We start from the raw sequence: 21,277 nt of genomic DNA, 5'->3' as shown, positions 1-21,277 counted from the left end.
ACTGTGAAGACCCTATAGAATTGAAACACTAATCAAAACTGCAGCAGGAAGTGCAGTGCAGCTGAGGTTGTTCTTAATGGGATTCTTCAAGCTGAGCAGCGACATTCTGTTCAGCAGACGCACAGGCAGGGGCTTCTTGGAGCGCTGCTCTGGCGCCCATTATTTGGAGTAGGGGATGACAGGAGGAAAGAAGAGAAGCCCCTCAGCTTCTGAAGAGGAACAGTCACTGACAGGAAGCAGTGGCTTAAGAAATGTGAGGGGAAAAAAAGGCAGCAAACGTGAGGTGACAAGTGTGAGAAATGTGAATGAAAAAAGGAGGGAAGTGTGAGGGAAGAAAAGGGAAGGAAACCTGAGTGGGAAATGGTGAAAAATGTGAGCGAAAACAGGAGAGGAAGGTGAGAGGAGGAAAAGGCAGGAAATACAATGGGAAAATTCTAAAAACATGAGGGGAAAAGCGTGAGAACTCTCGGGGGAAAACATGGAAGGAAATGTGGGGGGAAAAGAGTGAGAAACTTGACTGGCAAAGAGAGAGAAAGGGGCAGAAAACGTGAGGGGAACATGGTGAGAATCCTGCGGGGAAAAGAGTGAGAAACCAGAGGGCAGAAAAAGGCAGAAAACATGAGGGGAAAGAAAGGTGGGAAGTTTGATGGGAAAAGTGGCAGAAAACAGGAGTGAATAAAGGGCACAAAATGCAAGAGGAGAAGTAAAAGGAACGTGACGGGGAAAGAATGCTAAACGTGAGGGGAAAAGTGTGAGAAATGTGAGAGGAAAAGGGCGAGAAACCGGAGGGTGAAAGTGAGAAACGAGAAGAGAAAATACTGAGAAATATGACGGAGAAAAAAGAGAAACGTGAGGGGAGAAAAGGGCAGGGTAAGTGAGGGAAAAACGGTGAGAAGCATGAGGGAAGAAAAAAACAGGCAAGAGTGGGAAGGTGGGAAAAGATGAGAGATAAAGCAGGAGGAAAGTGAGCTGAACAGGGTGGGGGAAATGAGAAAACTGGGAGGGAAACACGACAGGAAAACTGTGAGAATTGTGAGTGGGAAGGGGGGGAAATGTGAGATGGAAAAGAAGAGGAAATGTGAAGAGAGAAAAGGAGAGCAGGCAGTGTTGGCACAACAGTTGAAATGATTCCTAACACATTCCCCCATACATTTGCCCACTTCTTGGACAAGCCCGGGCTTTCTCTGTATGTATGTCTCTGTCTCCACCTGGATTCCCACTTGGAAGCGATACAAGGGGCCAGGTCTGCCCCCCACCAGCAGCAGCTGCTCCAAGCCGGGAACGCGACATGTGGTGCTGCTTTCCAGAGGCTTCTGTGTCCCAGGCGAAGCCAAGGCAGGAGTGGTTTGAAAGGTGCTGGCACTGCTGCTGCTCTGTGCCAGAGTGCCCCGGCTGGGCAGGGCACGGCGCCCACTGCGCTGCGGGCTCTTTCTCCTGCCACAGCTGGGCACACCTGGCAAGAAATCATGATGGCTTGTGGGGAAACCAAGGGCTTTGTGGAGGCTGCATTGCTCTGCACACACCCGGGCCACCTGCAGCACAGAGCTTTGGCCCCCAAGAATGGAAACCAGAGGGAAACGGCTGGAAGAAGTTTCATTCTCACCTTTCAATAGAAGGGACTAAAATGGAAGTTCCCAAGCAGGGCCCGGTCCCCGGTGCCAGCTCAGTGTGAGAAAGGAGGCATGACTTTATTTCAGTGCTGCCTGTGTGGGGAATCACTTCTCTAACATGTGCTCACTCAGAAATCTCACCTACTGATTTGTAACCATGGAAATAAGACCTACTCATTACTTTGCAGAAACTCACAGGCTAAATATTCCCTCAAATTATTGGGCAAATTTAAATCACGTCTCAGAAGTGAAGAACGAGAGAGTAGGGCTCTCTTAAGGATCTCTGGTGGTCATTCGGGGAACATCCCATTCCTCAAATTCTCCTCTGATGCTCAAGAGCCTCCTAGAACCACTTGCTTCCCCTTGAATGCATTCCCGCTACCTTCTTAGGAGGACCACTCCATTCTCAAGGCTAAGGTAGCCACTTGCACACATTAATCAGTGCACTGGAGGAAATAGACAGCTCAACTCTCTCTGTTAATGCTAAGGGAATTCATGATTTCTTTCAGTTCAAGATTTTCTCAGCACCTTCCTTCTCTGGGAATTGCTCCCAAGCATTTTGTCACTGCACCTTGAAAAGGTGTTTGCTGACTGAAGCCACGTTGTGTCTTTCCTTCAGAAATTAATCAAGAAAACACCAGTCACCTACTGAAAGCCTTCTGCTCCCATCCAAATCAGTTCCCTGCTCAAGCGCCAGCCACAGGCTCATCCCCGATTCCCTCTGTGAGATACAGGGTAATATTTTGCTGCAGCCGGAAGATGATTACAAAAATGAATGAAAATTGTTGGTTCTAGGTACTGTTATTTATGGCTTGGATTTGTTCTAGTTAATTTGTTGGCTTTTGCTGGGAGCTGGGAGAGGGGCCAGCTTGAAGCCCAGACCAAAAGGGAAGTAGTAGAAGAGGGGAGGGGACAGAAAGGTAGGCAGTCAGGAGAGAATAAAAGTTCCCCAGTACCCAGCCAAAGGGAAAGGGCACATGGTTCGCCCTGGGCTGGGAAAGGCAATAAAAAGCAGCATTCCATTGCAGTGGGTGTGTGTGTTTGGCCCTTGGGGCAAGCTGTCCCTGCCGCCCGCCAACCTCGGTTCCCTCGGCAGAAGCGCCGTGCCTGGAGGACACTACTCTGTGCTGGAGCCTGCGGAGCAGCCCGGCTCCCTCCCCTGTGCCCGGAGTGCTGCACACACTGCTCCCCTTTGCCAGGAGTTCCAGGGCAGCCGGCACAAGAGTGGGAATCCTCAGCCAGGCCTGCAGCCCTCGGTTGCCGTTTGCCTTTCTCTGCTCCTGTGCAGACTGCAGACGGCCGATGCCACCCGTCTGTGCTGTGCCCAGCTGGGCTACGCTTCCCCTCGGGAGCGGCCGGCTGCCAGCCGGGCTCTGAGAGCGGAGCATTCGCCTGCTCCCAGGCTACAAGGGCCTCCTTGCAGCCTGCCTCTGCCCAGGCTCAGGCTGCTCCGGGCTCTGCCAGGGGCCTCCGCCCTGGGCGAGACTGCGTCCGCTCTCACCTCACAGACGCTGACAGCTCTGCACCAGAGGAAACCTCTCAGAGCACTCTCACTGATCTTGCTGATTTCTCACTTGAGCAAGACTCTCCTGCAGCCAAAGAGATTGCACTTCGGGATACAAATCCAAATGGCACGAACCCAAACGCTCTTGAGTCACAGCTGAAGACCTGCATGTGCACAGGATCTTTTGGCTGCCCCACTCCTCCTTTGGTTTTGCCTGCCAATGCCACTGTCCTTTCTGCCTCAAATTGAAGTACCACAGGTGTGCAAAATACGGTCAGTGGGCCGTATTCCAAAGGCACTGTGGTCTGGAGAGGATGACTGAAGCGGAGCCTTCCCCACTTTCAAGGCACACCTAAGAAGCTGTCAATGTCACTCTGCACCTTCAACAGACAACGGAACACTCAGACAGAAAAGCTGCACTTATTGACAGGGAGAGAAGGAACAGAATCTTCCAGATGAGCTTACGTTTCAGCAATTTTATTTCCTCATAACCCTATTCTATATAGATAATATAGAATATCAAACCTATAATCCTACTCTACAAGCCTTCTCTAAGGTGGTTATTGAGATAACCAGTCATTACATGAATGTCACATTCATGTCTACTCCTTCTTCTTTATCTTCTTCACTGCCATGATCAGCGGTGTCAGGGTGAATGCTGAATTTCCTGATCTTACAAACGGATGCTGTCCACAGGAAAGAAAATAAAAAACACAAACCAAAAATCAATGAACCATGACTTTCCAAGCTTAGTGCTTCACAGGCTCAATCAGGGTCCCTCTGGTTTCTAGAAAGAGCCAGAAACACGACCAGTGGGACAATCTGCACCTACAGCTTCGTATGAGGACCTTGGCATCATAGGCAAACCTGGCCCAGAATCCCACTCATCTGTTTATTCTGGTGTCTTCATCTTGATGGGACTTTTGCCCTGCCGCTGCTCTAGAAATTTCCCTGGGGTTTCCTCTTTCCAGGATACCTCTATGACTCACACAGGTCCCTCTCTTTGAAAGACAGGCACTGTGCTGATTTCCACAGGGACACGGAACAGTGCCTACCTTTCCATGCCCTGCCCCTCCTGTGCTGGCTGGCACCTTCCTTCCCAGCAGGGACAGCCGAGCGGCACTGGATCCTGCACTTCCCTCTCTGCCACACAAGCTGGCAGTAAACCCTGGGGCAGTTGCCATCGGCTTGACTGTGGCAGGCAGCAGATGGGGCTGGGACCAGTCACCCTCAGCTGTCCCTGTCTGCGTGGCAGAAACATCCAAGAGTGGAGGGGGGGTACAAACCAGAACCCCTCAGAGGCTCCCAGTGAGCCCTCCACAGCCCCTTCTGCCCACGGCCAAATGCCTGACTGCTTGGCTGGGACTGGTTTCCTATGCTTCCTCCACCACTATTTCATGCCTCTGTTCTCCACATTGCTCTACTTCAACTCTTTTGCCATTAGATAGAACTGAGCACCCCACCAAATTACAAAACAGGGCAACAGAAACAGTCAGAGGACAGAGCACCTGTCCTCTGAAGACAGGCTGAGAGACCTGGACTTATACAGCCTGAAGAAAGAAGAATGGACCCCAGGGAGACATTATTGCCACCTTCTAAAACTTCAAAGTGGCTTCTGAGGGAAAATAGAAGACTTTTTTACATAGGTCCACTTCCAATAGCAAGTGGGCTAATACTTTTAAAAAAAATGGGGATGGAGTCAGAGCAGGTCTAACAACAAACCTGTTTACTCAAAGCATGGTGCAGCACTGGCACAGGTTGCCCTGAGAGCTGGTAGGTGCATTGTCCCTGGAACCATTCAAGGTCAGATGGGACAGGCCTCTGAGCAACCCGATCTCTTCAAAGATGTCCCTGCTCATTGCAGGCCACTTGGACCAGATGAACTTTACAGGTCCCTGCCAGCCCAGGCCACTCTAGGATTCCTCAGCGTTCTCATTTGAAAGCACCAAGTGTGGAAGTGAGGAGGAGGGGAGCTCATCTGATGCCTTGCACTTCAGTGCAGGAGGAGCCCGTCCCTGGGACACTGTTTCCCCTGCGGCCCCTTGGCATTTTACCTGCAGCAGCTCCTTGGCAGACCAGCGCCGTGCCTCGTCTGTCTGCAGGCAGCAGCTCAGGAAGTGACGTGTGCGCGGCAAGAACAGGTTGGGCTGCCACAGCCTTGGTCTCCCTCCAGTGGCTATCAGCAGTTGAGGCTGGAGAAAATGGAAACACCCGGCTCCACCTGCTTCTTTCCCTGGAACTGCAACTGCCCTCCCAGATCCCATTGTTTAAGCTCCACTCTGCAGCGACAGTTTGTGCCCTGGCCGAGAGGCAGAGCTGACTTTCCTGTACCAACAAAAACCCCAATGCCCATGCAGCCACAGATTTCCAACATCCAGCAGATCTTGCTTTGGCAGCTATTTCATTGACTGACGTAGTTAGTGGGAACTCCATCAGCAAAAGCATGTTTCCTTCTCTGAGGATTCACAGCAGCCTGACAGGCTTTTTAGAAGAGGCACTTTGCTAGTCTAACTAACCCTACTATTTCCAAGGATTATTACATGAAAGGCACCTCTGCACTGCTCGTTGGTCCCTTCCGCACATCTGCCATAAAACAAAACTCATCAGGCCTTTTGTCCTGTTCCAGAAAACAATGGGAATTGGAAGAAATGAAAGGAAATCCACCAGGCGTTCCTCGGGGAAGGAAACAAACATTTGGAATCTCCTATTCAACACAGACACAAAAAGATGCCTGCACCAATCTTTTGCCATGAAAATGCCTCTTTGGGCACAGAGGAGACACCTACAGCTCTGTCTGTCCGCAGTCTGCAAGTTTCAGCTTCTTTATGTGGCAAAAGGAAACCTTCTCATGGTCAAATCAGAGGAAGGAGAAGTGCCATCCCTATGATAAGCCAATGCTCATTTGGATACTCGAGTCAATGCACTCATGGTGTGCCCAGCGCAGAAAGTGCCGGGCAGAGAACGGCAAGTTTCGGCAGGCTCTGCGCATGACACCAGGAGGCTTCTGAGCTGGTCTCTGTAAAAATGCCCATCACAATACCAACAGCTCTGTGCTGCTGGCACTGAAATAGATGGTGACCAAAGAGACTTTGTTATTATCTTCTTCAATCCAGAGAAAAATTTCCAAACCTAAACCAGCAAACAAACTCCCCTTGAGTGCAAATACTTATGGCAGCTTGCTTTCCTTTTCTCACACCGCCAGAGGTGAGATCAAAGGGGCTTTGATCGTGTCCCTCTGCAGCTGAGCTCAGCCACTGGGCATGGTGGGGAGCTGCAGTGCTCCCTGTCATTACAACTGTGCAACCCAGGGCTGTCCCTGCTCCCACGGTAAAGGAACAGCAGCGGCGTCAACCGCACCCCTTGGATCCCAGCCACGGGCACCTGACTGCAAGCCCATCAACTTTTTAAAGTACCCAGAAACAGCTCAGGGTCCGGCATACAATTCTAACTGCAGCTGGGGAGCAACACATCCTGAATTTAGAGAGGCCACCCAGACAGATGTCTTGAAAAGCTGAAAATCTGGATAACTCACAGGATTTGGGAAAGATGCTACAGCATGGAGAAAAATTGTTGTGCTGTGGTCAAAAAAGGAAAAAGGAAGCACGACTGCTTTGGGATTTACTTGGTGATTGTTTCTTTTCTCTTTTGATCTTTCTTTTGGCTTTTCTTTTTCTCTATTCTTTTGGCTTTTCTTTTTTTTTTTCTTTCCCTTTTTCACTTGCTTTTGCTATTTTTCCTTTTTCTTTTTCTCTGGGGTTTTCCTTGGCTTTTTCCTCTTTTCTTACTTTGTCTATAAAATTGAAACTGTGAAGATTAAACCTCCCTTTCCAAGGGTACTAAGAACATATCTAACCATTCCACAGTAAAATTCCTTTCCTTCAGAGACAGAGCTCCAACATGGTTCAAAAAGCAAATGTCAGGCATGGCTGGAGGGCAAAATGGCAGGTTTCTGAACTGCTTGACCTTCCACTTCCCTTCTGATGCAACCAAAGCTACAGCAGATGCTGATGTGCTGCAGGGGACACTTTTAGGAGGCCACCTTCTAAAAAGAGCTGCAAGTGGTGCCAGCAGATGGCAATGGGATTTTGTCCAATGGCACACACAACATGGGACAGCTGAGAAAGACAGCGGGATCGGTGAGCATTTGCACCTTACCGAGACAGGAGTTTCATTCCAGGAAGGAACTTCTCCTTCCACCATGTGAATGCCCACGATTCCAAGCGACCAAATGTCTGCTTTGGGGCCATACGGTTGGTCTTTCATAACTTCAGGAGCCATCCACCCAGGTGTCCTGGCCACTGAGCTCTGCCTACTTTGCTCAGGGAGGAGCTGAGCAAAGAGGCCAAAATCAGCTGTGGAGAAAACAACACACAATGAAAACCACCTCAAATTAGGAACCCAAAGAAAAGAATTCCCCGCTCTCAGTCTAAGAATGTGCTCTTGAATCTCCTGGAGCACTGTCCACACTTCCTTTCCTCGGGGCTTAAGCCCAGGAAGTGTGGTATTGGCCACCTGCAAAAAAATGCCAGCTTTCTAAACACTGCTCACAGCAGTGTCCTTTATTCCCCTGAAGCTTTAGATTGTAGCTCTCTCCCTCTGGAAGGGACACAGACCCACGCCACTCTTGACTGCTTGTGGTTCCTTGTCACACCTCTGTGCATGTTGCAATTTTGCCTTCAGCTTGCAACAGGAGCCCCTGCACTCCCACCAGCACCATTTTTGGGGAGCTGGCAGTCACTCAAAGCAGCCCCACGCTCTGCGTGCTTGGAACGCCGCACCTGACTAAGAATACACTGACCCAGCTTGACAGAGCCGTCGCTTCCCAGAAGGATGTTGTGGCTCTTCACATCTCGGTGGATCACGTGCTTCGAGTGAAGAAAATACAATCCTTGCAGGCACTGAGAGAGAAAACAGAAACAGGAGGGCGAAACTTAGGGAAGTGATTTCATCACACAAGAAAGGAAACAGCCTAAAAATTCCCTCTCCAGGGGAATGGGGCGGCATGGCAGAACACAGTGCCAGCGAGAGGAAGAGCTTGCTGCTCCAAGACTAGCAGAGCAGCACCTTTCTAAGGAGAGGCATGCCAGCCTTTGGAAGAGCAGCAGCAACTGCCTTTGTAGACTGCCTTCTGCAAAGCAGCCAGAATGACTGCTGCTGCAGTGCATGTGCTCTCTTCATGCAGAGGTCAAACGAGGGTTGCCAAGAAAGAAAATGTCCCTCCCTTTGCTGTCAAGTTGGATCACTTTTGGCTGGGAGGCTGCATGACAAAGGTTTTATTGCTGGCCTCAGCACAGACTTGGAAGTATCACAGCAGTTCCCTTCCATGAGCAGAGAGCATTTTGGCTGCACTGCTGTCCTTTTCAGCTTAGGACTGTGAGAAATGAATCTCTCTCTTTTGTTTGCACTTTGTTTCAAATCCTGCTGCCACCACCTTGGCTTTTACAGGCAAGGAATGCAGTGCAGACAGGCTTGAGGTAAACATTTAAAGAGGCAAGGCGGAGAAGGGCAGATACAAATACAAGAAACAGAGCGAGAATACAACAGCAGGAGATAAGAGTACAGGATCAGAGTCCAGTGAGTGCAGAAGCCCTGGCAGGCAGTTGTCTTGAGATGCTCTTGCCTGCCCATAGCACACCAGCAATACTGAAACAAAGGCTGGCACATGGAATCACTCCAGTTCTGAGCCCAGTTTCCCAGACCACCCTGCCCAAGGCCTGAGAAGTACAGATGGGATCCCTGACCTCACGACTGATTGCTGCCATCTCGTCTTCAGAAAGGCAGACCTTGCTGATGATTTCACTCAGCGTGCCTCCATCCACGTACTCCATAACCAGCCAGAATTGCTCATTGACAAGGTAGCTGAAAGAAGGAAACAAGGGCATAGACATAAACATGCATGGCTACCTTGGTCTCGTGCTTGATTCTTGTTTCCAGGTCCCTCTGTGACAAGGAGAGAATAAAAGGAATGACATTGCCTCTGGGTTGTGCAGTGTTTGCAGTCTGTCTCAAGGAGAAAGGCAGAGCTGTGAAAAAGGAGATGCCAGCAAGTGAAAAATGCAGTTTAGGAACAGGCCAAATAAAAGACCAGTCAAGCTGCATGTTTCTGGGAAAAAAGCCCCTAGTCTTCCTGCCATGCAAAGCCATGGAAAAGAGGAGACACAATCCAAGGCAAATCCTTGTTTCGTTTATCCGCACCTAAGAAGATACTTGAAAAAAAATCAAGCCCCAAAACAACATGGCAGCACTGAACTTGCAGGCTGTTGATTTACTTAGATACGATTGATCCAGGTCTTTGAACACTTTTCAAACTACACATGCCAGGCACGACTCATGCAGGCAAGATGCACTCTCTTCCCATCCATGGCAGATGAACAGAGCAATAAGAATCAACCAATAATTAACAGCTCTATTTTCTGCCAGTGACCAAAGTGGGTTTTTACTTTGCGTCTCTGCAAGAGGTAACCAAACATTCATGGGACAGAAGCACAACAACTCACCTGTCTAAAATGTTGACCAGGTTGGGATTCCCATTCATCTTCATGACCAGTAATTCAGAGAAGGTTAATTCCTTCTTCCGCAGTCCCTGGAGATTGATTTTCTTTATGGCCACCTAAAATGACATTGAAAATCAGTCACTTTCCAAGCTGGTGGCAGGAGACCACAACGCTCATGCAGCGCATGGTTTTGGAATGACACAGCTAAGCTGTGCCAAAGTGCCTTGCGATTAGACCAAGGAGTAATTAGGAACTGACATTCCAACAGCCCATTTCTCTGCTCCTTTGGGGACCAGTCACAGGACACGTGGTCACTGATACTTTGTCTTGTCCACTTGGTAACAAGGGTGTCTCAGCTATCACCCACAGACCTCTGAGCACACTCTTTGCTGCTCTTTCTGGGATTCAGAAGTAATCTGCCCCTTACTACTCTGTGGCTACCTCTTGGGCTATGGGCAGGGCTTAGGGCTTTTAGGGATGCCTTGCAGCTCTCTCCCTAAGGGCACTTCCTAAGTGCAGCACTGCAGGTGGCTAAGGGAACTACCAGTGACATTCAGATGTATTTGCTGACAGTCAGAAATGAGAACTCAGGACTCAAGCTGTAGCCCCAAAGAGCAGGGAGATGCTCGAGGAGGCACAACTGTTGTTTCAGCAATTCAGCAAGTGAGCGAGTCCTTCAGTGAAAGGAGCCACTACCCTCCTTGCCTTCCTTCTGGCAGCTGAGAAGGACAAAGACTGTCCCAAATGCAACTGGCAGGCTGCCACAAGTCTGTGCTTCTTGTGTCTTTTCAACACAGCTCTAGCCAAAGCTGCAGCCACAGCTGACAGCAGAGAGGAAAGCCCCCAAGAGCAGCAGAGTCTGTGGGGGCTGTTGACATTTACCTCTCCTCCTGTGGCAGTGTCGAGCGCTCTACAAACCTCTCCAAAAGTCCTAGAAACAAAAGAGCAGCAAAGAAAGGAGAAACCGTTTAGACCTTGGAGTGAAAGCCAGCCCAGACTGGAGATCTCTGCTGGAAATGCCTAGAACCTGCAGGATGCAGAAGGGCTCTGTCAGAAGGCAGATGATGCATTTTGCTCTCAAGTGCATGGCCACTGGGCCTGAAGCATTGGGGTTTACTGTCTCAGCTCAGAAAGAGAGTTTCTTCTTTCTTCTCAGGTTTCAGTTTCTAAACTGTGAAGTTCTAATCCTGACCATGGAATATTTCCTTCAGCAAACTCTTGCAAAGAGAGCTATGATAGGGGCTAGGCTTCCTCTTTCAGGCAAGCAAGATCATTCTCCCTCTGTTAGTGTGGCCAGCTGAATATAGATATACAAAAATGCAAAGGAAATTAGCACACAGCTGTCCCACACTTGAGAGACCAGGAGATCTACCAGGTCCTGTTGCCTACTGCAGGCAAGACCTTGGCAGTGTGGAGATGTCTTTGATAACGCCTTCTGGCCAGGTTCACAAATTCTGACTGGTACTGAGAGATGGGACAGTCTAGCCTCAGTGTCTGAACACGTTTGCAGCTGGCCTGACTTCAGACCTAATAGATGCTCCACCAGGAAAACACCTGGCCTATGGTTTTGTGGTTGGACTCACCCGCTGCCGATATTTTCGACTTTGATGTATTTTGTCATGGGATTTTCCGTGCTGACAACTGTCCCTGAGGAAAACAAAATTCAAGATGCTGACTTTCAAGCAGAGATCCCAGCTTCCAGGAGACACCTAAAACGGCAGCCCCGTTGCGTGGGGCTCTGAACCCTTTGTGGTGAGCTGGCTAACAGCAACAACAACAAGCAGACAGACAGACAGACAGCTCTGAAGCACAGATGGCCAGCAGAGACTGATTTTCTACACAGGTTCCTATGGGGAATCCTAACTGTCCCTGTGATATCAGACTGAGGAGGACCACTTGGTCCAGCTACGCTGCCACGTGCACACAAGACACCGTCCCCCAGACAAGATATACACAAGACGTACTCAGTAGCTCCAGGGAGTCCTCCTCGATCTGCTGTTGCTGAGCAGCAGCTGTGTCAGCGCTGCAGATGAACCGACTGCCCGGGCTCACCTTCTCGGCTTGGGGAGCAAAGGCTCTTTGACACAATGCTCCTGCTGCAGCAGGTTTGGTGCAAGAGCCTGTGTAGATCTGGGAGAAGAAATGAGTTTGGTTCAGAAAGGTGGCTGGCAGAGATGACCCTGAGATGCCGTCCCAAATGCAAGCCCTTAGGAAGATGCTGTCAGCCTGCCACACGCAGGGCTCTTAAAATGGAGTTTTTGCACATCCACTTCCCGTTTGACTGGATGGGCCAAAGCCAAAGGCTGGTTTTACTGGAGTTCATGGCCAGATTCATCTTCCATTTTCAGGGATTTTCTGAAGGACAACTGCCACATGGACCATATTCCACTTCCTCCCAAGGACCATATTGCACTTCCTCCCTCTTTTCCCCCTCCAAGGGCTGCAGACACACTTGCAGCTCCCTGTTCAAATGTTCTACCTCCCCCCACGGAGTGCTCTTGTCCTCCACCACGTTCAGGTCATTCTCAACCGGCAGCATTTCTGGTGGAGGCAGTTCCTGTGGCTCACGCCGATCCTGGGGCTCCTCCTTCTCAGTCATTTGCAGGAGGTCTTTGCAGGCTGCCTGGCCAGATGTCAACACTTCCACCTCGAGTCAAAGAGAACAAAGCAGTCAGAGACTACAGCTTGTCCCTCTTAGCCAAGAGTCATCAGCTGTGAGCAAAGGGAAAGAAGAGATTTACAAGGGCTACAGACAGCTTGTTTCCATCCTCCATCTTGGGCACCATGTTCCACTGTTAGAACACCACAAGAAACGAGGAGAGCGAGAAGAGGCCAGCAGGAGTCAGTTTGGATGACTGCTGGCCAAAAGGCCAAAGGACTACTTCCATTGTCCAGGGCAGCAGTTGAGATCCGAGACACCAGGAAATGTCCTTTAGAATGGCTGCCACAGACACTACAGCAGGATGGCCCTCAGAGGCATCACCCCATTTGCCTGCTGCTCTGCAGTGGAAAGGCAAGAAGGGCAGAAAGCACCAGCTTGGTGACTGTGGCAGTTATTGCTGTTTCACTCACTTGCTTTTGAAGACTTTGACGGAGGGCATTGAGTATGGCTCTCATTGTTTCCATTTCTTGCTCCATCCTCTTCTCTTTTGCCTTGATCCTAGCCTCCATTTCCTGCAGCCCTGCTTGCAGCTGTTCCTTGTCATTCTGAAGATAAAGTGAGAGAGGATGTTTCCTCATTGGAGTAGCTTCACCTCTCTCACTCACCTGAGGTTGTTGATGTCCCCTCTGCTGATGGAGATGCATCTCCTCTTGAGGATGAATCTCCATCATGTCTTCTGTGTTCCTCCTCTTCACTGCCTTGATGTCACTCTGAGCTTCAGGCAGCTCTGCTTGTGGCTCTGCCTTGAGATTCTGCACACACAAACGCAGAGCAAGTGACAGGGAGCTGCCATCAGGCTCAGCTTTTTCCTCTTTCAGCCTCAAAATCACATTCGCTCAGCCACTTCTTTCTGTGTCCCTGCCCACCTCTGCTTCCACTGCCAACCTCCTTTCCCAGTGCCAATCTCTGCACGTGACAAGGCTGGGCACAACTGGAGCGCCCAAAAGACTCTGTAGAAGTGATGAACGACTCGAGAAAACTACAGAAACTTTCCAGAAGCCAAACACAGGTGTCCCAAGTAGGAAAACAAACAAACAAAATCTCTTGACTTCCAGAAGGAGCCCGTGCGCCCTTGGGCTATAGCTCTGCAGAAGCCAAGACATAGAGCTTCGCTGAGCCAGATGCTCACGCGGAGCACCAGCCCTTTGGTGCCTCAACGTGGCAGATCAAAGCCCATTGCCCAGCTGTCACTGGCTGGGGCAAATGCTAGGTCCTGGCAGCACTGCAGCACTCAGCATCCTCAGCCAGCAGCAGCGAGAGCTGGCTGGGCAGAAACTTGCACCTCTGCCTTGCACTAAAGACAGCACCCTCCAGAAGTGGCACTTACTGTCTGGGAAAGTTCCAGCTGTGGTGTGACCGCTGCTGGAGGCCTGTGGTCATTTGGCTCCTCGTTGGCCTCTTCTGCAGGAGCAGAGGGAGCCAGAGGAGAGTCTGCTCTTGCTTCTGTGATCTGTGGACAGAGAGGACGGTGAGATACAGGCTCATTTATAAGCTTCCTTCTCTTCAGCCCTCAAACCGGCTGTACTAAGCACAAATCATCGACCTTAAGAGCAATGGGATTCTAAGTCGCTCGGACTAAATTCAAATAGGTTGATTCAACTGTGCTGCCAATTGCTCTGAATTAGATTTTCCCCCCTTGGCTACTATGTGGGGGCAACTTTCTCCCTGCAAAACTGGGCTTTTAGTTCTTTTGAAGCTCTGCAATGGAAAATGAGGAAATGGAAAATTAGGAAATAGCCAGTGACGCCTTTGCTCTTGCTGCTGCAGACATGGAAATGGATTTTCTTGCAGCCTGCTCATCTGGTCCTCTGCACTCTACTGCCACAGGCCAAGCTGACAGCTTGCTGCACAATTCTTAAACGCCAGGAACATCAAATGTTCCTTTCTTACTCACCTCAGGATCAGAACCTCTGAACACTCGGCTCAGGTGACCTGCAGTGGGCAAGGGAAAATAAACCAGATTTTTTGACAACGCTGGAGACAACCAGAGCATTTTTACAGCACCTTCCAAGAAGGCCTCCCAGTCCACATTTTCAAAGTTGTCCCGCTTGACCCAGCAAAGGGAGGAAATGACAGACTCTGCTGCCACACACTCTCTCATGGAGGGAACACAACCCCTGCAGGCTCCCTTGCAAATGCTGCCCGCACAGCCCTGGCTACAGACACCCCCTTTTGAGCTGAACGTGTTGACAGCGCTTCACCCAAGCGGCATCCAAATGGCCTTTCTGTTTCCAAATCAACTCAGTCACTAAGAAAGAACAGGAAGACATACAAAAGCCAGGTTAGGTGACACCCAGGGGAAACCTCTACTTACGTGCCAGCTGTGTCAGGAAATAGCAGGTATATCCGACTCCATAAACAGAGAAAACTACAGCTGCAAGCTGCCCAATCATTGTGGCAGCTGCTGTGCAAGTTTGTAAACTCTAACACTAAAGAACAGCAAGGCTACTCTCCGTGTTCAGCTGCCCACTGACAAAAGACTCAAGTGCAGGACAAAAGCTCCTGTGCTGAGCAAGCTCAAGAGCTGCTCTGACACCCCTGAGGCCTTCCGTGCACCAAGACAACCTCGGATGTCACCACGACCACGTGGCAACCGTGCCCTGACATCACAAAGCAAACGCTCTGTGATGGTCTGTGAATTGATACCGACGGAGAGACTGATGTCTGTGTAGGCCTAGGCTGCATTTTTACCTCTTTCCCTCCTCGGCTGCCTGTTTCAGCTCTTGTTTTTCCCCCTGTGCCCCCTGTGCCCCCTGTTGCTGTGCCCAGCCCCAGCTGGCGGCCGGGCCGGGCGGAGCAGCAGTTCCAGCCCCGGGTGTCCCTGGAGCGTTGGGAGCTGCCGGTGGCCCCCGGCGCTGTCCCCTGAGGAGCTGCTGAAGGACGGGGAGACACAGGGGGCTGAGGGGGCAGCTCTGCCAGGCCGTGGAACCAATTCCAGAGGCTCCACTTTGGCCACGGCTGCCCTGCCGACCTTGAGGACAGGCAGGGACTGACAGGAGGCAGCGGGGAGAAGCTGAAGGCCACCAGCTCCAGCAGTGAGCAGGGAGCTGCTGCTGCTAGCCCCGAGCCCGGGTGAGGCCGCAGGGCCGGTCAGGCGGGCTGGACTGAGGGTGCCGCGGGGCTTTGGCCCTGGGCCGTGCAGCTGCCCCGGCCGCCACAGCGGCTGTCCTTGGGCAAGGCAGCTCTGCCCGCAGGGCCCGGGAGCTGTGCCCCTCTGAGGATCGTTTCCTGAGGCAAACTCCAACTCTAACCCCGAGCAGGAAGCAGAACCCCTCACAGTGCCTTTGCAGTAGCTTGGAAGGGGAAGGGCCAAGGGAGGAGTTTTGGGGGCAGGAGCCAATACCAAAGCAATAGGGGCAGGGTTCAATGTGGAGTGACAAGGTTTGAGCCAACCAGGCGGAACATCACAACACTGGAGGACTTTGTCCCTGCAATTCTCCAGCCATGCCCAGCACATGCCCCACTTGTGCCCTGGCTGGGCAAGGCAGGCACAGATTTGGGATGGCAGCAGAGCCACACGTTGGCTGAGGACTCGCTGCAAAGGCTGCTGAGAAAACTCGGGGAATCCAGAGTGTAGAACTCCAACCAGAAGCCAGCTGGGCAGGAGAAATCCTTCACCAGGAAAGAAAAGAGAGAAAATGTGGCAAAACCGGTGTGAGGATAACTATGAGAGTCACAAAATGCTCTAAAATCACCATTGCCTAGGCATGTCTTCAGCAAAAATAATCTGTTAAAAACTGAACAGCTTCCATGAAAGATAGATTGCACTTTCTCTTTCACTTCCCTTGCTATGATAAGTGAAGATGTCCTTATCACTGAGAATTTTTGCCCTTCAGCACCTCCCACACATTCAATCAAAGGTTCTGTGCTGCCACATGGCACCATAAATGGAAGCAGCCCTGCCCTTGTACCAGTGTTTGCAGCCTGTTCCTTCTCCTGTCTCCACGTCTCAGAAACTGAACCGTCCCCCTCCTGTCCAAACTGTGCCTGAGGAGACTGGGGCCTCCAGGAGCTCAGGAGGCTGCAACACCACTAGAGGTGGGAAGGTTTTGCAAAGGTTTCCTAAGCATGGGTAAACTCTGGGTTTGCCAGTCTTCCCCTGGAACATGTCCTACTCGTGAATGGTCTTGGAGGACACTGTGCCCAGCTCACTCAAGAAAGTTTGTTTTCTTGACGGCTTGAATAGAGGAGAATGAAATTTGTCATTTTTTAGAGGGAAACTTGGGGTTGGGTGCACCTGGGTATGCTTCATTCTTTGCTGCCAAAAGTAGAGGAAAAGCTTTAAATTGCCGACAGAAGCTGACTACCAGCCCACACAGAGACCTGAAGGAGGCCCAGGTGTGCTTGCTGCTCACTGGTGCGAGGGAAAAGCTGGAACAAAATCCCCTTTTATTGCGGATTGAGCCTCAATGCAGTGTTGTCTCCAGGGCTGTCTGTGGTAAGACAAAGTAATCCAGCCAGAAACTGTGCATATGTGAGTTCCAAGAGCAAGCTGCTTCTCCAGAGTGAGGGACAAGGCGAGCCCTAAAGCCTGAAAGATGGTTGGGTACTGGAGAAGGCCAGGCTGTCCTTGTGCAGAGACGGCCCTCAAAGAGGACCTTCACACCTTCTGCTGCTGGCAAAGGGCAGCTGGTGGCCTTCCACAAAACGCTTCTTTTCTCCAGCTCTTCAAAATGTTCCAGCCAGCAACATTCCTGCTGCTCACACCAGCCAATTCCAAGCAGTGCTCCCAGCTTGGCTCTCTAGCTGTATTCCCAAACCTGGGCATTCCCACTGAGCCTGACCTCATCCTAAACCCACTGCAATTAGCGTTTTACAGAATTCTCCTGTTACGTGAGGGTCGTGGGTTGGAGACAGGCACATGACACAGCACGCACCAAAGGTTGTCAGCAAACAGCTCCTTTTATTGTTCACAGCTTCTTTTTAGAGGGGCTTTGAATTTCCCAGGCTTGGATAGCTGATTAGTTGGGATCTCTGCACTGCCCAGCTCTCTGGCCAGTGATGTGTTTGCATCCAGGGCTCGGATGGGGTTGTCTGAGGTCTCTGCTTGAGTTCAATTGTTGACCTAGGGATTTGTTTCTAGAACAAGCCAGGTTAGCCCAATTGGATTTATGACCAGATTTATTTTGTCCAGCTACAGACCAGCTGTACTGCGACATCTCTGTGTTAGAGACGGTCTGAAGATCCCTCATCTGCCTAACGACTATCCTCAAGGACAGAGATTGAAACCCCTAAAAGGAACTTTAAAATCTCAACACAGGAGTTCTGGCCTGGCTGAGGTGGGATGTTGGCCAAGTGCTGCCTGCAGGTGTGTTCGATGGAAAAACCCAGCATCCATATGGGAACATCAGAACCTGAGCAGAAACACTGGGCAAGTCAAGGTGAAGTGACTGCGCCTGCTGACTTGTACTGGTTGTCACTGTACCTGCTGACGGCCGACTTGTTCTGAGTTCTCTTAATGAACACACTGCAATGATTTCCCCCACCTGTTTGGCCAACTGCCTGTCGCTTCGGTGAGGACTCTAAGGAGCCCTGAGTTAACCACAGACTTTGTGATCACCCCACTGGAGACACTCGCGTCTATAGGCATCTTCAAAAGCCTCGAAGACTTGACCCTCCACGTTAATCCTAGCTATAATCCCTTTCCCCTCTTTTTCTGTCTTTCTTACTGTTCTCTTTTCTCTCCCCATTATTGCCTTTGTTGGCACTAAATAAAGGTGCATTTGTGGTTGAGTAAACTGAGTTTGTCCCCCGCTGTGTCTTTTGCGCTCTGAGATCCCTAAAACGGACCATCACAAACCCCGCTTCTGTGAGCAGATCGTGACATTAAAGTGGCGTCACGGACAGGATCTTGATGGACAGAGGGGTGGCGGGTTTTATATCGTTTGTAAAAGGGGAAGGACCCTCGTCTCAGCAGCACCTAGCACGCCACTTCGGTGAGCGCTGTTAGAAAGCAAGGGGGGCGAGGGAAAATTCCCGCAAACTGTATACACCCCGGCGAATAGCACTCCCTGTCATCAGGATTTCTCAGAAAGATCTCATTGTGCAAAAGATGGGACTGCAGTTAATTTTTGTGTTTTGGGCTGCTTAGTGTAGTTGAGGAGACAACTATTTGTAACTAAGGTGAACCTCCCAGGCAGTTTTGGTCTCCTCGCCCATTCCAGGGAAGTGAAGGGAAACACCGTTTTAGCTGTGCCTTTGGTGTAACTTGAAGAGTACCTCCCTGAGAGTGGTTTTGGTCCCTTCACAAAATGAATGAAAAAGATAAGTATGCATTTTATGCCTTGTTAGCAAAACATGGTGCTAGACTTTCTCTAGACGGAGAAAGGTGGGCACAGAATAATTGGTTTAACTTTGAAAACATTGTAGATAGAATATATTCTTTGCAACATGATGCTAGATACAAACTGGGCAGAAATAAAAGCATTCTTTGCTCAGTTTTGGGGGCCTGCCTTTCGGCAGCCATAGAAACCCGTTTTGAACGGGTAAGTGAAGAAAAAGCAGTAATAGAATCCCTGCTAAATATGGTAGAAGCTTTGAAAGAACAATTAGAACAGGAAAGAAATGAGAATTATTTGCTGCAGATTTCCCTTGCAGAAGGGCGAAGTAAAAACTTAAAATCTGCAGATTCACCCACAGAAATAGAAGGAAAGGAGACATACAGCCTTAAACAAATATATCCTCAGAAAGAATTAGTACACATGCAAAATTGTGGGGAACACTGTTGCTCCAACTTGAGACCTCTCATTAAAACAGAATATAATTATATAAATGAAGAGGATCATGATCCCCACATAACCACCAAAGAAGTACCATACACAGCCACCGAATTAGCTCAATTAAAGAAAGAATACTCCCGCCTCCCTAGTGAATCAGAGACGGAGTATGTTTTTAGAGTCTCACTCACTGTGGGTGACCAAATTAAATTAAGTGAACAAGAAGCAAGTGGCTATTGGGGACATGGAGTTTTCTTAACAACAGGAAATACGCCTGCTCCATGGTCCCTGACACAGCGTGCAGCTTACTGGGCAGGGGGGTTAAACCCCCTTGAGAGGGGCGACCCTCTGGCAATAGTTGGCACCTCAGACCAACTCCTAGAAAACATACACCAAGCGGCGTGCTTGCAAATGATACATGAATGGAAATTAATCCCTGGCTATGAGTCACCATTGCAACAGCCTGTAAAATCTGAGATTATGACCCCCCCTAATTGGAGGTTTGCCAGAGTCTCTTAAACCAACAGCAATTCTTCAGAAAACAATAGCATCTATCTCTCCGGTAGATAGACTTGAAAGATTTCTTGGACATACAAGAGATCAAACTGGTTCCACTGACTTCTCACCTTTCACAACTCCTAGATCACAATGTAACAGCAGTCATAAAGCTGGGACATGGAGTGAGGTAGCAGAAGAGTTAATAAGTTACAGTAGAAAATATGGACCAGTGAAGTACTCAGAGGACAAACCAGAAAAACACAGAGGAGTCAGGCACATTGCTTCTCCTAATGAAAACCCAGAAAAGGGAAAACAAATTTGCAACCGGCAGCAGCTGTGGTTGCTAGGGCTGAAAAGGGGAGTTCCACGAGAGTAATGGATAAATAGCCGTATGATAAATTGGCGAAAATAATTTCTAATTGGCCCTGTCCCAAACCTATTGTGTCGGAATCATCCAACCGACAACCCAGCGCACCTCCTCTTCCACAAGCCTTGGGCAACAAGCCACAGTACTCCCTAGCACAAGTTTTAACAATAAAACACAGCAAGTGGGGGTGTTCAACAGAAAATAACTTCCCACTTAGAAAGCCTTGGTTTGCAGGTCCCCTTAGAGAGACTACAAAAGCCTTTTCAAGAAGTAAAATTTCAGGGTATCCGGTGGAAAGGAGGTCTGACATGTATCCCACCTGACACCCTAACCTCCTCAGATCAAATTAAAGTGCCTGAGTCCAGGAAAGATCTACAGCATGCCTTGGGATTATTAGTGTTTTGGGGAAAACACATTCCAGATTTTTCCATAATTGCCAGACCTCTTTATGATTTGTTGAGAAAGGGAGTAAAATGGGACTGGAGCCCTTCTCAGGAAAAGGCATCACAGTTGTTGATTTTTGGAGCCACAGCTCATCAGGCCCTAGGCCCTATCCACCCAACAGATCCTTTTCAGGTAGAATGGGGATTTGCTTCCTCAGGGTTGTCAGTACACATATGGCAGTGGGGTCCTGAGGGTCCGACATGGCCTGTTGGTTTTTATTCCCGTGGTTTCAGAGATGCTGAAAAGAGGTATACTACCTGGGAAAAAGGCTTGTTTGTGGTTAGCCTAGCTCTGACAGAAGTAGAGAAGATTGTACCACAACAACCAATTGTTTGGAGAAGACCTTTCCAAGTTTTTAAGTCAGTCACTACTGGGACTCCCCCACCTGATGGGGTGGCCCAGACAGCCTCAGTAAGAAAGTGGTATGCTCAGATTGAACATTATTGTAACATCTTCTCAATAACTGAAGGAGCTGTGGAAAAACTGGCAGTACAAGAAGCAGAAAACTTGGATAGCATCCAAGACAAACCTGCCTCAGTTATAGCCCCTCCCTTTTCCCCCGAACAGTCAGCAAATCCTTGGTTTACTGATGCTTTTCCTTTTGGCCCAACAGCTCCAAGCATAGTTCCCTCACTACGGGGACCAAGTGATTCCAAGAATCCAGCACGTTACCCTGGACAACCTGTTTTGGTGGACCTCCCCACGGAGGGAGAGGTACCACTAGTGCTAAAAACCCCTCTGAATAAATACACATGGGTAACCTTTGATGCTCTAGGGAAAGAGTATTGAATAAATGCACATTGGAGAATTTCCATTATTCTAACTTTCTGCCTTCTGGTGGCAGATTCTCTTGTGCTTACTTTTTACAGGAGAACTCCGAGGGACATGAAGGCCATATAAACCATGATAAATATCTTAAATTGGGAATTTTGAACAGTATTGATTTAGAGGTATTAATGAACAAATTGGCTTCTACAACTAG

General features: G+C 49.6%; 2 protein-coding genes across 2 annotated transcripts in view; one reads left to right on the top strand and one right to left on the bottom strand.

Annotated features, from left to right (window-relative positions):
- Positions 1-3,716: 3,716 nt before the first annotated feature.
- LOC136303888 (serine/threonine-protein kinase PAK 3-like) lies at positions 3,717-14,663 on the bottom strand. The gene is made up of 10 exons (XM_066207588.1): positions 14,585-14,663; positions 14,165-14,202; positions 13,598-13,720; positions 12,681-13,022; positions 9,612-9,724; positions 8,856-8,973; positions 7,913-8,012; positions 7,270-7,466; positions 5,169-5,306; positions 3,717-3,800 (listed from the first exon to the last, which is right to left on the bottom strand). Exons 1-10 carry the CDS (start codon positions 14,661-14,663, stop codon positions 3,717-3,719), a joined length of 1,332 nt encoding a protein of 443 aa, XP_066063685.1.
- Positions 14,664-16,338: 1,675 nt separating this feature from the next.
- Positions 16,339-21,277, top strand: part of LOC136303887 (transient receptor potential cation channel subfamily M member 8-like) — a 104,932-nt gene continuing 99,993 nt past the window's right edge. The window contains exon 1 of the mRNA XM_066207587.1: positions 16,339-16,342. Within this exon, the coding sequence (XP_066063684.1) occupies positions 16,339-16,342 (4 nt within the window). The remainder of the gene's footprint in view (positions 16,343-21,277) is intronic.

Source organism: Chamaea fasciata, unplaced genomic scaffold (genome assembly GCF_029207755.1).
Source record: "Chamaea fasciata isolate MVZ Bird 193981 ecotype frontalis unplaced genomic scaffold, bChaFas1.0.hap1 SCAF_42, whole genome shotgun sequence".
In the NCBI taxonomy this organism is placed as follows: domain Eukaryota; kingdom Metazoa; phylum Chordata; class Aves; order Passeriformes; family Sylviidae; genus Chamaea; species Chamaea fasciata.
The sequence above is the reverse complement of the archived record's forward strand: the minus strand, read 5'-3'. Positions and strand labels throughout refer to the sequence as shown.

Excerpts from the sequence above, each read along its gene's own strand:
- LOC136303888 (XM_066207588.1), bottom strand. The coding sequence starts at position 14,663 with ATGATTGGGCAGCTTGCAGCTGTAGTTTTCTCTGTTTATGGAGTCGGA. Across the intron at positions 9,725-12,680 it reads GTCAAAGTCTTCAAAAGCAA|GTGGCCATAAAGAAAATCAA; the intron begins GTGAGTGAAACA and ends ATGTCATTTTAG. Across the intron at positions 3,801-5,168 it reads CTGCCAAGGAGCTGCTGCAG|CATCCGTTTGTAAGATCAGG; the intron begins GTAAAATGCCAA and ends TCCTGTGGACAG.